This window comes from Gossypium arboreum, chromosome 6 (genome assembly GCF_025698485.1).
Source record: "Gossypium arboreum isolate Shixiya-1 chromosome 6, ASM2569848v2, whole genome shotgun sequence".
NCBI classification, from domain to species: Eukaryota; Viridiplantae; Streptophyta; class Magnoliopsida; order Malvales; family Malvaceae; genus Gossypium; species Gossypium arboreum.
This window is the reverse complement of record NC_069075.1, coordinates 142,650,125-142,664,618: the sequence shown is the minus strand read 5'-3', so window position 1 is coordinate 142,664,618 and position 14,494 is coordinate 142,650,125. Positions and strand designations below refer to the sequence as shown.

The 14,494-nt window shown below is 29.4% G+C and overlaps 1 protein-coding gene across 1 annotated transcript; it reads left to right on the top strand.

Moving 5' to 3' along the window:
- Positions 1 to 910: 910 nt before the first annotated feature.
- On the top strand, positions 911 to 7,078 carry LOC108459079 (abscisic acid 8'-hydroxylase 4). The gene is made up of 10 exons (XM_017758443.2): positions 911 to 1,346; positions 2,226 to 2,547; positions 3,611 to 3,760; positions 3,875 to 4,058; positions 4,144 to 4,223; positions 4,967 to 5,053; positions 5,165 to 5,243; positions 5,760 to 5,866; positions 5,974 to 6,098; positions 6,786 to 7,078. The coding sequence occupies exons 1-10, from the start codon at positions 1,090 to 1,092 to the stop codon at positions 6,970 to 6,972; spliced, it is 1,578 nt and encodes a 525-aa protein (XP_017613932.2). The 5' UTR covers positions 911 to 1,089; the 3' UTR covers positions 6,973 to 7,078.
- The last annotated feature ends 7,416 nt before the right edge of the window (positions 7,079 to 14,494 follow it).

Here is a 14,494-nt window from a genome sequence, read left to right as displayed (position 1 = left end):
GGCTGATAATCGAAACAGAAACCCATGATTTGAACGATTAAACCACCAATCCGATTTTAAAACATTATAATTATCCATTCAAGTTCAAATGTACGCTTAAATTTTAAGATGATTTATTAAGCTCAAAGCTTAACGAGTTCAATTTCAAAATATGTTAAATTTCTTTTATTTATATATATATATTATATAATATATATCATATGAAAACTAGATATATAAGAATATAACCTAAATATTAAAAAATATGTGAGGTTGTTTATGGCATGAAAATTTAATTAAAGATATAAAATTACTAAATATTAAATAAAAATTAATTTATTTTTATTAAATTCATATAAATTGACCTAAATAAATTTTAACCAATCATTTATAAATATGGATACCTTTTAAAAAATTCAAACTTCTTTTTGGAATAAAAAATATAAAGTTACTAAATATCATATTTTTTTCCTTTTCTTAAGAAATATTTTTTCTTAAATTAATGGTGTCCAAGGGCCAACATTTTTGGAAAATTTCATTTCTCCTTGAAATTATTTGAAAATTTTAATTAGTCCTTATCCTAAACTTTTGAAAATTTTCATTATGTCTTCTTAAAAAATTAAGCTCTTTTAAATTTTTTGAAAATTCTCATTAATCTCACAAAATTTTTAAAAATTTTAATTAAACCCTAATTCTTTTAAAAAATAATCTCATTAAACTCCTAAAGTTTTTGAAAATTTTAATTAAACCCCCTAAAATTATTCCCAAAATCTGCCATTGATTGTACATTAACACGGTCTAAACCCAACCGGATCAGAAACTTCCTAGTGCCACTACTCTAGAGTGTACTAACATCCACTCGAAGTGCACTCAGCATTGAAAATAGAGGAAAACCAATGATTTCAAGCACCATAGGCAAAATCATTGTAGGCCAATACACCAACATATCATTCTTTTTAAACCGTAAACGTGCTTAATTTTTTCCGATTCAATGATTCAATATGAAATTTTCAAAGGCTTTTCAGATAAGCATATAATGAAATCTTGAAGTTGTTGATCATCAATATCATCCCCTCTCAAATGAGAGTATAGTAGAAAAAAGGAACAAAAATGTTTGAGGTTTTGGTGGAAGTAGGTCCTTATGGCCTTTGTTTATACGCAATTTTGGGTGTTGGTGCCTTTGTTTTTGTTGCGAGCGAGCTGTGGAAGAAGATGGTGCTGCGGCAGCTTAACGGGGAATATTCCGGGACCAGTAATATTCCTCCGGGGAGTCTAGGGTTGCCGTTTATCGGGGAAACTATCCAGTTTATGGCAGCCATTAATGGTGACAAAGGTTTTTATGACTTCGTACGTGTACGAAGCGAAAGGTATGTACGACTATGGTGCCTTTGTTTTCAAAGGGTTAATATCATATTTGATACTTGAATTTTGGTTTCAATAACTTTCAGTTTTTTTTCTCAATTAGCTACTTAAGTTTATCTTCAATGTTTATTTTGGTACCTGATTTTTTTTCAATTTAATACCTAAGTTTTTTTTGTCCCAATTACATTCCTGAGTTTGATTTTAATATTCAATTTAGTACACGACCTTTTTTTTTTCCTAATTAAGTACCATTACTTTGTTTTACTAGAGCACAAATATCAAATATTAATTAGGTCACATGATGTCAATTGGTCTAGATATTAAATTGAACATTGAAGCTAAGATCAAGTAACAAATTGAGCATTAAAGTCAAACTCAGATACCAAATTGAACAACCATTGATTTTTTTTTATTAAATCCTTTAAATTTTACAAAATTTTAATTTAATAAATAGTAAAATCACATTTTAACCCTTCAAAGAAGATACAATTTTAGTTTAATCATTTAAAATTATAAATATGAGTTATTAAAATTGTAAAATTACATTTTAATTCATAATATAACTAAATTCAGACCCCATAAAAATTTTGTGGCTTCCCACTTATACTAAACTAAATTGTTTGAGATTCCTCAACTATGTTTCCAAAGCACAGCTTTCATGAAAAAGTCTAAAAAAGCCTTGTTTTTAAGACCCACACTTCTTTGGGGAATAAGCATCGACTTCGGGGGTTTCGCACATTTTTTTCAATAACCCAAATTTTCAAAGCATCCAATCGAGTTGATAAAAAGAATATAATTTTCTTCAACAATTTGCAAATGAATGTGTTGTTGTTTTCAATGGGGTCACTATCAAATTTTGCTGAAAGAGTCATTTTGTAAAACAGATACGGGAATTGCTTCAAAACCAACATATTTGGCGAGACGCATGTGTTTGTAAAGAGCACCGAATCAGCCAAAACAATACTAAACAATGAGCAGGGTCGATTCACAAAGAGGTACATAAAGTCAATTGCTGAGCTAGTGGGGAATCAAAGCTTGCTTTGTGCTTCGCCCCACCATCATAAGCTACTTCGTGCGAGGCTAATCAACTTGTTCTCCTCGAATTCCATATCGTTGTTGGTAAAACAGTTCGACCAACTCGTTGTTGATGCTCTTAATGGGTGGGAACATGGTGGCACTATCATAGTACTTGATGAAGCTTTAAAGGTTTGCCAATGAAATATCCTTTTCTTGGATCAAGATTTAGGTGTATACATGATTTGGCATGATGGGTTGCTCTTTTAATTTTGTTGATATAAAGTTGGGATTGTTGTGGTTCATGACAGTACATCTGTCAGGTGGAGAGTTATAGGCAATTAAAGATGATTGAAATTTGAGTCTCTCAAGACAACTAGAGTTCGAGAAGAGGGAGGGAGAGATTGCTGAGAGTGTGTGATGAAAGAGAGTTGTCTTATTCTGAAGTCTGTGGACCTTAAAAGAGGTGCCCCTAGTCATTCCTTAGACACTACATGTCATTCTCATATTAATTCAATAATTTTTACAACTTAACTGACCTATTAATATCCTATTCTCGTAAGTATGATTGTAATGTCAAACCAACAAATATATGAGATGTACAAGTGATAGGTATTCTGTCCACGTTAAGAGTCCCCATTGTGTAATTTCTCGAGGACTTGGGCTCATAGAGTTTTGAGTTTGCAGGGTCTTGGGCTTGTAAGTTTTCTTAGCTTGCAAGATGATCCAACTTGCTAGGTGTAAGTATAACAAATTTTATTTGGGTTTCATCCAAGCTGAATTCTCTTGAATGCTTTGTGACCTTTTACAATGTTAAGCCCCAACAACAAGTAGCAAATATTGGGGTATTATGTTAATAAACAATGTTGATGTAAAATTTAGTACGATGAGTAAAGGGAGAGGTTCGCATAATGATGATGAGAGCCCTGAGGGTCGAACAATAGCGAGATAAGTGTTTAGGGCAAGCCAAGTACAATAATGAAGATTGTATGGATGAGATGTTTATAGACTAGACCTTGCTATATGGGTACCTTATGTGAGAGAGTAGCTCAGTTATGAAAGACTCTCAACACATGCTTTGTGATGTGTGATTGAAAAATGTGTTATCCTGATGCGCTCAAGTGTTCTTGCCTGTAATACTTCAGTAGTCTTTGGTTCCAAGACTAAAGAATACAGTATTTCTAAAAGAAATTAACATAAATCAAAAATATATAGAGATTATTATTTGATAGATTGGAAATTGAATTGGGTGCAGATAACATTCAAGGCAATGTGCAAAATGTTGCTAAGTTTGGAAAGTGAAGTAGAGCTAGAGTTATTGCAAGAAGATGTAAGTCAAGTTTGTAAAGCGATGCTTGCATTCCCTTTGAGGTTTCCTCGGACAGGATTCTACAAAGGCCTTCAGGTAATCAGAATAATAATTTAAAAAAGAACCCTTTGAGGTTTCCTTTTTCTAAAATTGACCCCATGAATCCCATAATTTAGCACTAGAGCTTTGAAATTCCAATTACAAAACCAGGCTAGAAAAAGAATCATGAGCACAGTGGAGAAGATCATTAGTAGAAGAAGAACGGATTTAGACCGTAATTCCAAAGATTTCCTTCAATGTCTATTGGCAAAGGATGACAATTCTAGTTTTGATGGAATGCATAGACTAACAGATGCAGAGATTCAAGATAATATATTGACCATGATTATTGCAGGTGACCCCCCCCTTTTTTTTTTTTGCTTTCATTACAATGTTCATCATTCATAATCTTCAATTAGCCTTTGTTCATCAAATTTCAGGCCAAGATACAACAGCAAGTGCAATCACATGGATGGTCAAGTATCTAGGGGAAAATGAAGAGGCCCTTGAGGCAATCAAGGCAAGTAGAAAAATCCAAATGGGTTAATATACTATTTGGTACTCAAGTTTAATTTCAATATTCAATTTGGTACATCTGTTTTCTTAATTGATACTTGAGTTTTTCTTTGTTCCATATAAGTAATTGAGTTTGGCTTCAATGGTAAATTTGTGGTATTGAAATTTTCTTTTGTCTCAATTACGTACCTATATTTTTTATACTACAGTACTTAAATATTTATTGTACCACATGATGCCAAATAGAATATAGAAGTCAAACTTAGATACCAAATTGGGACAAAAAAGTCTATCAATTTAAACATTTAAGTCAAATTTAAGTACCAAATGATATATCAACTCAAGCCAAATTTATGGTAGTTGATGATTTCAGTTAGATTTAAGTAATTTAAATAATATATTATTTGGTAATTGAGTTTGCCATTCAATTTGATACTTAAGTTTGCTTTAATGTTTAATTTGGTATTTGAGTTTGACTTTAATATTTTATTTGGTACCTGAGTGTTTTTGTTTAATTATTTCTTGAGTTTTTCTTTGTTTCATACAAGTATCTGAGTTTGACTTTAACGTTTAATTTTGTACCTGAATTTTTCTTTTGTCCCAATTAAATACTTATGTTTTTCTACTAAAGCTGAATATTGAAGTCGAATTCAAGTATTAAATGGTATATTAACTCAATCCTACTTAATAATTTGAGTTAGATTTAAGTAACTTATTCTACTTTTTGGTTTTTAATGACTAGAGCAGGCTGAGCAACGTCAACTTGCGGAAAAAACTTCAAAAAAGTCATTTCTTACTTTGGACGATCTCAATGAAATGCCCTATGCTTCTAAGGTTAAGCAAAATGAAAATGGTGCATTTTTTTTAAATTCTTCAAGGTTTTAAATTTTCTCAACTTCAAGCAATAGCTTAACATATTAATGAAGTAAAAGGTGATGATCTCAGGTGATTAAAGAGTCACTGAGAATGGCATCTGTCGTACCATGGTTCCCAAGACTTGTACTCGAAGACTGTGAGATTGAAGGTTTGATTTCTACCACCAAGATTAAATTTAATGTTATTTTTCTTATATTAGGTAATAATGAAATGTGAATTGAGCAAGTTGAATTTCGATTGGATTAACTTAAATTTTAAAATTTTCATAGGATTTGAATCGTTTGGGATTCAATTAATCTTGAATTTGACGGGTGGAGGCAAGGATTCTTGTCCTCTTTTCTCAATGATAAATTTATAACCCTCCCAAAGTTTATAATTAAGTTATGTACCTATAAAAAAAAACTTCCGACTTTGCTCCTGAGCTTAGGTTATTTCAAGTTTAACTCAATTTTAATTAGGGCCATTCGAGTTTCTTAATCAAGTTTTTCAGGTTCAGGTTATTTTGAGTTTTTTATTTGAGATTTAACACTTGAATTCAAGTCATTTTCGAATTTAGATTAACCTTGATCAAATTATTAAATGTTTATATGATCAAATTGAATTAAATTTAACTCAAATCAGAATTCATAGATCTATCTTATATTTTTTATTGTTTTGCCAATAGGATACAAGATAAAGAAAGGGTGGAATGTGAACATTGATGCTAGATCAATACATCTTGATCCAATACTCTACAATGAACCCAACAACTTCTATCCTTCAAGGTTTGATGTAAGTATCTTTGCTTATGCTAAAAAAAAAACAACCATTTTGATTTATAAAATCGTGGAAGAATGATGAATGTGTGTGTGTGTGTGTGTTTTTTTTGCACCACATAGGATGAACATTTTTGTAAGCCATACAGCTTCTTAGCATTTGGAATGGGAGCAAGGACTTGCTTGGGAATCAACATGGCTAAAGCTATGATGCTCGTCTTTCTCCACCGTCTACTAACCACATACAAGCAAGTTTTCATTATTTATTTATAGTACTTCATTGGGTTATATATTATCTTTATCTATTGACAACTATTTAAATAACCCTAAAGTCCCAAAAAATGTTGATAACTATTTAGGATTGGATTAGGTCTAAACGATGGCATATAATTCAAATAATTTGAACTACTTTTAACATTGTTTTCAGAACCGGACTAGATTGATTGGTTATTGATTAGACCAATAATTAATTAGAATATCGGTTTGAAATAAGGGATTGGACTGGTTGAGTCGCGAACCGGTTAAACGGATTAATCAAACTGATTTTTCTATTTTTCTTTTGCTTTTTTTTATATTTTTAATAATTTATTCAATTTAATTGTACAAACTGGTCGAATCAAAAACTAATGTTCTAACCAATTGGACCACCCGTCTAATTCTAAAACTTTGGTTTTGAACTAGTTGAAAATTGGATATAATAAAAAAAATCGAGTATTTTTATATTTATAATAATTTTTGGATTTTTTTCATGTTTTCGTTTATTTTATCAATTTTGAATAATGTTAAAAATTTTAAAATATTTTTAAAAAGAAAAATTATTATTTATTAATTCTTGTTATTTTTAAGTGATTGGATTGATGAATTGAATCAAAAGTTGAACCTCTAATCTCTTCAACCTCCTAATTTAATTAATTATGTTTTGCTTTGTTTTTCAGGTGGAAGGTAATGGATTCGGATTTAAGTATTGAGAAATGGGCATTGTTTTCAAGGCTAAGGAGTGGTTGTCCTGTGCAATTGTCACGTATTAGTAACACGAATAATATTGGATTATGTTACATCCGTAATGTAAATGAAAATAAAAATTATATAGAAGAATTGTATAAAAATCAAATAAGGTATTAGTTGAAATGCTAAAATTAATAGTGTTAATTTTAAGTTTAAATTCAACTTTGTGTAAACATTTTATAAATTTTATAAATATAAAACGATAAAAACACCTTTAAATTAATATTTATTATTTTAGTAAAAAAAGTAATTTTTATTTATTTTTAAATTGATATGATATTTAATTAACTCGTGACACTATTTCAACTAGAGATTTCAAATATGGTAAGTGTGGAGGTTAATACCAATATAAATTAAGTATTCACTATTGAAGGGCTATAAAAATCAATTAATTACTTAAAATGTTAAATTTAATTCATGTACTTTAACAAATATTTTATTGAGATATTTGATTTTTGCATCGATCTTTAATTCCATTTATTAAAATGATATTTGTCTTTAAAATCATTAATGACGTGATGTCAAATCAATAAATAGATAACACGTCGTAATTTTACTACCTCATTTAATATGTTAGATAAAATTTAAATTTAAGGACTAATCTAAACGAAAAAATTAAAATATATCAAATTTATAGATTAAATATTACTTTATCCTGACCAAATTTCAAGATGGTTCCTGCATGATGATATATTTTTCCATTTTGTACAAAGAGATAAAAGCAAGGTTAAAATGAGCAAATAAAAAAAAAAGCAATTAATGCAAATAAAAAGAATTCGTTCTAGTTGTTGTTGATGTGGACAACGAGATTATGTCACATCATCACCTAAATTTTTTAAAAATTATTTTTTAATTTTCAAGTGATGATGTGATACAATCTCAAAGTGTCATGCCATTAATTTTTTTATATTTATCAAGTTCAAAGATTAAAATAAACTTAGTTATCAAATTCAAGTATCAAAATAGATAAAAAATAGTACATATACCAAAATAGACTTAATTGCTAAATTCAGGGACTAAAAGTAATATTAATCCATATATTAATTGTTAAACACCACCAAATCAACTTAATATAATATTCACGCTTTAGACCACCAATCAATAAGAAGCAAGCTTGGGGACCAAACACAAGGACAAGAGGTATTATCCCTTACAGGATCATCTTTTTATTTGCTCATATTACTTTCTTTCTCAATCACCAAATCTCCTCATTGACTAAAGCATTCAGAAAACATATTGAAGTAGAAGCTATGGTGCCCCCCACAATTTACCTTCATCTCGAGAGCACCCGAATCCGTCTCCAAATCTAATAGAGGCATCGAATTTCATCCAACAAAAATGATTTTTTGTTGATAAGAAATTTCCTTAATTGAGCTAAATTGGATTTTGAGCAGTGTTTGATTCAAGACCATTTACTGAGCATCTACATTTGGGTCTTTAATGTTGGATAAACCCATTTGTTATGGATTTTCATTTTGGCTTTTTAATTTCAATTTTATTTTTGTTTTGGATTGGATAAGATCTTTTTTATGTCTTAACTTGATTTTAGGCTCATTAATTTCTAGTCTTATTATTCACTTGAATAAAAAATATAAAAAATATATATATAAAAATTATAACATTTTCTGATTTAAGATATAGAAAAATATTTTTTATAAATTTTATAAAATTTTATGATTTTAATTATAAATTTTAATTTTAATAATTTTTTATAATTCTAGAATGTATCTGAACAACTTAGGTGCCCATATTCAAATGAATCCGGACAACCTTTTATCTCGATTCATTGTGTACTTATTTTAAATTTTTAAATTTTTATTTTTTGCTAATGTGGTATTGCCACATTAACAAAAACAATGGTAACATGACATCTTTAAACAGCCACTCCAACATTGTTATTAAATACTAAAGATCAACATCAGTCAAAGGGCCTATTTGATTAGTTTTGTTAGCTCAGGGTTCAATTGAGTGCAAAAGTTCAAAGAATCTTAATTGATTTCTTTAGAAAAATTTGAGAGCTTATAACACCATTAAGCGAATGTTTTATTTTATGTGAATGAATAAAAATTAAATTAAAGATATTGAATCTTATCAAATTAAAAAAATGTACTAAATATATATATTTATAAATTTAAAACATATACTATTAAATATGTTTTATTAATTTGATTTGGTCTTTATTGTTTAAATTCATGATGAAAATACTCAAAACAACACTCACTAAATTCAATACTCAAAAACATGAAACGTTATTTTTTCCATCAATCTGATCTCGTATCAATTTCATTATAGATTCTGATTATATTTGTTCCTTTTGACATAATGATTAGAACTAACTATAGCTCTTTCTTAACCCATAAATAGGAAGATAATGTGTTTAACGCACTCGAATCCATGTCTTCCTGTATTGACGAAAATGCACGTGCCAATCAAACTAAAACTAAATTGACACGTATGAAATATATATTTTTTTAATCCTTCGATCTGTCTCATAATTCTAAAATAGCCACACCACAAAGAAATCTTCAATCTATGGAATTATACAATGTCATAAGAATTGCCAATTAAAATTTGGGTCAATATTTGACGGATAATTTTGCTCCCAATCATCGTCGGAGTTGTTCGAACTAAATGCATCCATATCCCCAATATTATCCTCCACTAAGATGATATGCTTGTCCACTATGATCTCCTCCGAACTACAACAACTTTCCATTTCCTCGTCAAAAAGTGAAGGAGCAGATTCAAAATTGTCGACGTCGACGGCGAAGTCGCCTCGATAAGATTCAACATCGTCGACGTCAACGGGGACGTCGCCTTGAAAAGATTCAACATCGTCGACGTCGACGGGGAAATCGCCGAGATAAGATTCAACATCGTCGACGTCGACGGGGAAGTCGCCGAGATAAGATCGAACATTGTCATCGCGGACAACGTAAGGCGATCTGAGCGCTGTGTGGCTAGATAGAAAGCAAAGAGCAAAGATGATGAAGATGATGAAGATGAAAACAGGCAGTAGCTTGTTTGAAAGACCTTTAGCAGAATCCACATGGATGAAGAACCAAAACAAAAATGACAAAAACAAACATTATCCCATGCGGAGGAGAGTTGTATGGCTGTTCTTCCATTTTTTTTTCTAAAAAAAAAAAAAACCAAAATTTAGAAATTTCTTTTTCACTAACTGAGATCGACCAAAAGTCGATTTTGGATGCCTTATCTGGTGAATAGTTATGCAAAGCTAATTTATATGGTCGGAAGTAAGATTACTAGATCTTTCTCTTTCTTGTTGAATTCTGTCGCTCGATCTTTAACTATGGTCAACGGTCAAGAAACTCGATAAAAGTTGGCGTTCTGATGATGGCAGAATATAATAAATAATTTTTTATTTTAATAACAATCTAAAGGGTCAATTGCACCAAAGGTCCCCAAATTATCACCAGATTCTAAATTGATGCTTAGGCTTCAATATGTTTTCATTAAATGCTCTAAGTTTCGATATTATCCATTAATTTAGACATTAATGTCAATTCCACTATATAACATATTCAAAACACGTATCGACAACATGTACAACTTGGATTTGAGTCTTAAAAAAAAAAAAGCAAACAATGTCACTAAATTTTGGGAAGATTATTTCTTTCTTCTAACACATAAATCTAAGTAACTACACACGTGTTTTTGAATGTGTTTAACCCCAAGCTAATGAGAAAGCTAACATAAAGACCTATTTTATACTATATTTATATTTAAAAATTCAATAAAAATATTTAAAGTCTGAGGACCAATTTATAATCTAAATCATAATTTGGGAATGCTTGATAAAATTAACCCTAAATAACTCTCGATAGAGGCGTAACAAGGCAAGTGGTTAATAAGATATTTGTCTGATTAAGGAACACCTAATAATCAGATATTAATAACGTTACAGAATAGCGTTTGTTGACTTTTAATTTATTTATGAAAATAAATATTGAAGGCTTGGAATCATTGTATAATCTTGCAAGAAAATGAAAACATACGTAAACGTGGGCTGAAGATATTGAAGCTAAACAGGTGCCACCTGGACGTTTTCGTGGCCAGATCGAACTAAGGTTAACCTTTTGTTTAAATCTGATCCAAGTTCATATTTATAAATACTTAATTCAAATACATTGTAAGGTCCTCCATATTATTTTTAAGAATATTTATATTATTTTCAATTTATTGATTTTTTATATTTTCATTTATTAAAAGGTTAAAATATTCGTAAGTTCCTATACTTTTTAGAAATTTTGAAATTTAGTCATTATACTTCATTTTTTCAGATTTTAAAATTTTGGTCTAACTATTAATATTATTAAATTTGTTAGTGTGGCATCTTGAAATAAAAAATAATTTATTCACTTAATAGCCATGTAATTAAAAATAATTTTGTAATTAATCTGAATCTAACAAAAAAATTAACGATGATAACAGTTGAACTTGAAATTTGAAATTTGAAAATTGAAAAGCAGAGGGACTAAATTCCAAAATTTTGAAGAGTATAGGAAATTATGGCATATTTTAACTTTATTAAAATCATTTTTATACAATGCCTAAAACTACCCATAATCCTTTTTTAACCCTTAAATAAGAGGATAAACATGCTTTAACGTGCTTGAACACTGGCAACAATACTGATGCTAACCGAGTTGAGACTCAATCCACACCTTATTAAAATCATATTGTAACGCCCTGGACCTGACTTGATTCACCGGGTCCGAATCTCAGGTGTTACTTCACATACTACTTAACAAAATTCCGAAATAGTTGACATAAACTTCTTACTTGAGGCATTTTTCCTCGTTGTTTTTAAATAAAGACTCTCCTTTAGAGAATCAAAAGAAAATATTTAGAAAATATTAATCATATTTATTACAACTCCTTACAATACAAACATTTACAAATGACAAACTCTTAGGCATAATCCTACAATACACCTCATTTACAAATAGCCTATTGTATACATAATAATCCACTTTGTCACTTCCTTTGCATATTTTTAACGTTGTCCCTCCTGAATTTACAAATGTACTGTTTATGTTTCAGGTGGTGTGGTAAGGGAACGCGTTAGGAATACTCCAAGAAAGTGACGGAATAGATTGTTATGCATACAATGGAATCTCATCCTTAAGCATTGGAATCTTCATAACCTCTAGCAGTTGCCCAAACTTCTTGACCTGGTTGTAGGGGTGAAGGTATAGATTTCGTTTGAGGGAAGTTAAGTGTCTTAGCTCTAAAAAAATAGAAAATTGGCTTTTTAGTCCCTTAATATTTAAAAATTAAAATTTGATATATAATAAAATTATGTTTTGACTTTCTCAAAAACGAAAAAAAAAATTTATTAATCGTTTCAAAGATGATAAAATTATAAGTTTGTACATGATAAAATTACACTTTAAATTTTTTAAAATATATAATTTAATTTTAAGTGTTTGGATTGATTAATTGAATCAAGACTTGAAGCTCCAATCTCTTCACTCTCTTAATTTAATTAATTATGTTTTGCTTTGTTTTTCAGGTGGAAGGTAATTGTTTTGGATTTAAGAATTGAAAAATGGGCATTGTTTTCAAGGCTAAAGAGTGGTTGTCCTGTACAAGTGTCACGTATTAGTAACATAGGATAATTTTGGAATATAGTACATCTATAATATAAATGAAAAAAAATTACATAAAAATCAAATAAGGTATTAGTTAAAATGATAAAATTAATAGTGTTTTAAGTTTAAATTCAATTATGTGTAAATATTTTATAAATTTTATATAAAAAATAAAACGATAAAAATATCTTAAAAATTTTTAACACAATATCTAGAACTACCCATAGCCTCTCCTTAACCCATAAATAGGAGGATAATCATGGGTGTAGCTAGTAGGGCTTGGTTGGGGTCCTACCCCCTAAAATGGAGATTTCCATTTAGATCGTTTAGAATTTTTTAAATATTAAGTTAAAAAAATAAAATTGCACTTTGGCCTCCTAAAAATGATAAAAATTTAATTTAATCCTTTAAAAATTATAAAGATATAAGCTATTAAAATGATAATTACAATTTAATTTTGGTCCCCCTAAAAAAAATTTCTACATCGCCCCTAAGGATAATGCGCCTCAACACACTCAAACCCATATCCTCCTGCAATGGCAATAATGTTCGAAGATGGTTCCTACATTATGATTCTTTTTCCATTTTTGTACAAAGAGTCATATAAAAGCAAGGTTAAAATGAGCAAAAAAAAGAAAAGCAATTAAGGCCAATAAAAACCAATGTTTTTATGAAATGGAATTAGAATTGTTATATCATAATGCGATTAGGGACAAATATATTGAAAGTGTTATCTTTTGTTCTCTTTGGTATCTAAACTTGACAGTTAGGTCTATTTTGGTCCCTGAATTTGAATTCCATCAAAATTTGATGATGTGGTACAACGAGATTATGCCACATCATCACCTTTTTTAAAAAAATTATTTTTTGATTTTTAAGTGACGATGTGGCACAATCTCAAACTGTCATGTCTTTAATTTTTTTACATTTGTCAAGTTCAGGGATCAAAATAGATCTAGTTGCCAAATTCAAATACCAAAGTGGATAAGAAATAGTACATGTACCAAAACGACTTAATTGCTAAGTTTAGGAACTAAAAGCAATACTAACCCAAATATTAATTGTTAAACACCACCAAATCAACTTAATATAATACGAGATCACTCTTTAGACCAACAATCAATAAGAAACAAGCTTGGGACCAAGCACAAGGACAAGAGGTAGTATCCCTTACATGATCATCTTTGTCTTTACTCATATTACTTTCTCAATCACCAAATCTCCTGATTGACTAAAGCATTCAGAAAACATGTTGAAGTAGAAGCTCTGGTGCCCCCCCACAATTTACCTTCGTCTCGAGAACACCCTAATCCGTCTCCAAATCTAATAGAGGCATCGAATTTCATCCAACATAAATGATTTTTTGTTGATGTAAAATCGTTTTAATCACCAAAGAAATTTCTTTAATTGAACTAAATTGGATTTTGAGCTAAGAGTTTGATTCAAGACCATTTACTTAGTATCTACATTTGGGTCTTTAATGTTGGATAACCCATTTATTATAGATTTTCATTTGGGCTTTCTAATTTCAATTTTGTTTTGTTTTGGATTGATAAGATCTTTTTATATTTTAACTTGATTTTAGGGTTAGAAATTAATGAGCTTGATTTTTTTATAATTTCTGATTTAAAATATAGAAAAATATTTTTTATAAATTTTATAAAATGTTATGATTTTAATTATAAATTTTAATTTTTAATAATTTTTATAATTCCGAATGTATCCGGATAAGTGGGTGTCCATATTCAAATGAATCGGACACTTGTTTATCCGATTTATTGTGTACTTATTTAAAATTTTTTTTATTTTTTATTGATGTGGTATTGCCGTATCAACAAAAACAATGTTAACATGGCATCTTTTAATAGCCATGCCAGCATTGTTATCAAATACTAACGATCAATGTCAGTCAAATGGCCTATTTGATTAGTTTTATTAGTTCAGGGGCATAATTGAGTGCAAAAAGTTCGAAGAGTCTTAAATGATTTTTTTGAAAATATTTAAGAGCTTATAATACCATT

Coding starts and splice junctions, on each gene's coding strand:
- LOC108459079 (XM_017758443.2), top strand. CDS start 1,090: ATGTTTGAGGTTTTGGTGGAAGTAGGTCCTTATGGCCTTTGTTTATAC. Junction 2,548..3,610: donor TACTTGATGAAGCTTTAAAG/GTTTGCCAATGA, acceptor AATTGGGTGCAG/ATAACATTCAAGGCAATGTG. Junction 5,244..5,759: donor CGAAGACTGTGAGATTGAAG/GTTTGATTTCTA, acceptor TTTTGCCAATAG/GATACAAGATAAAGAAAGGG.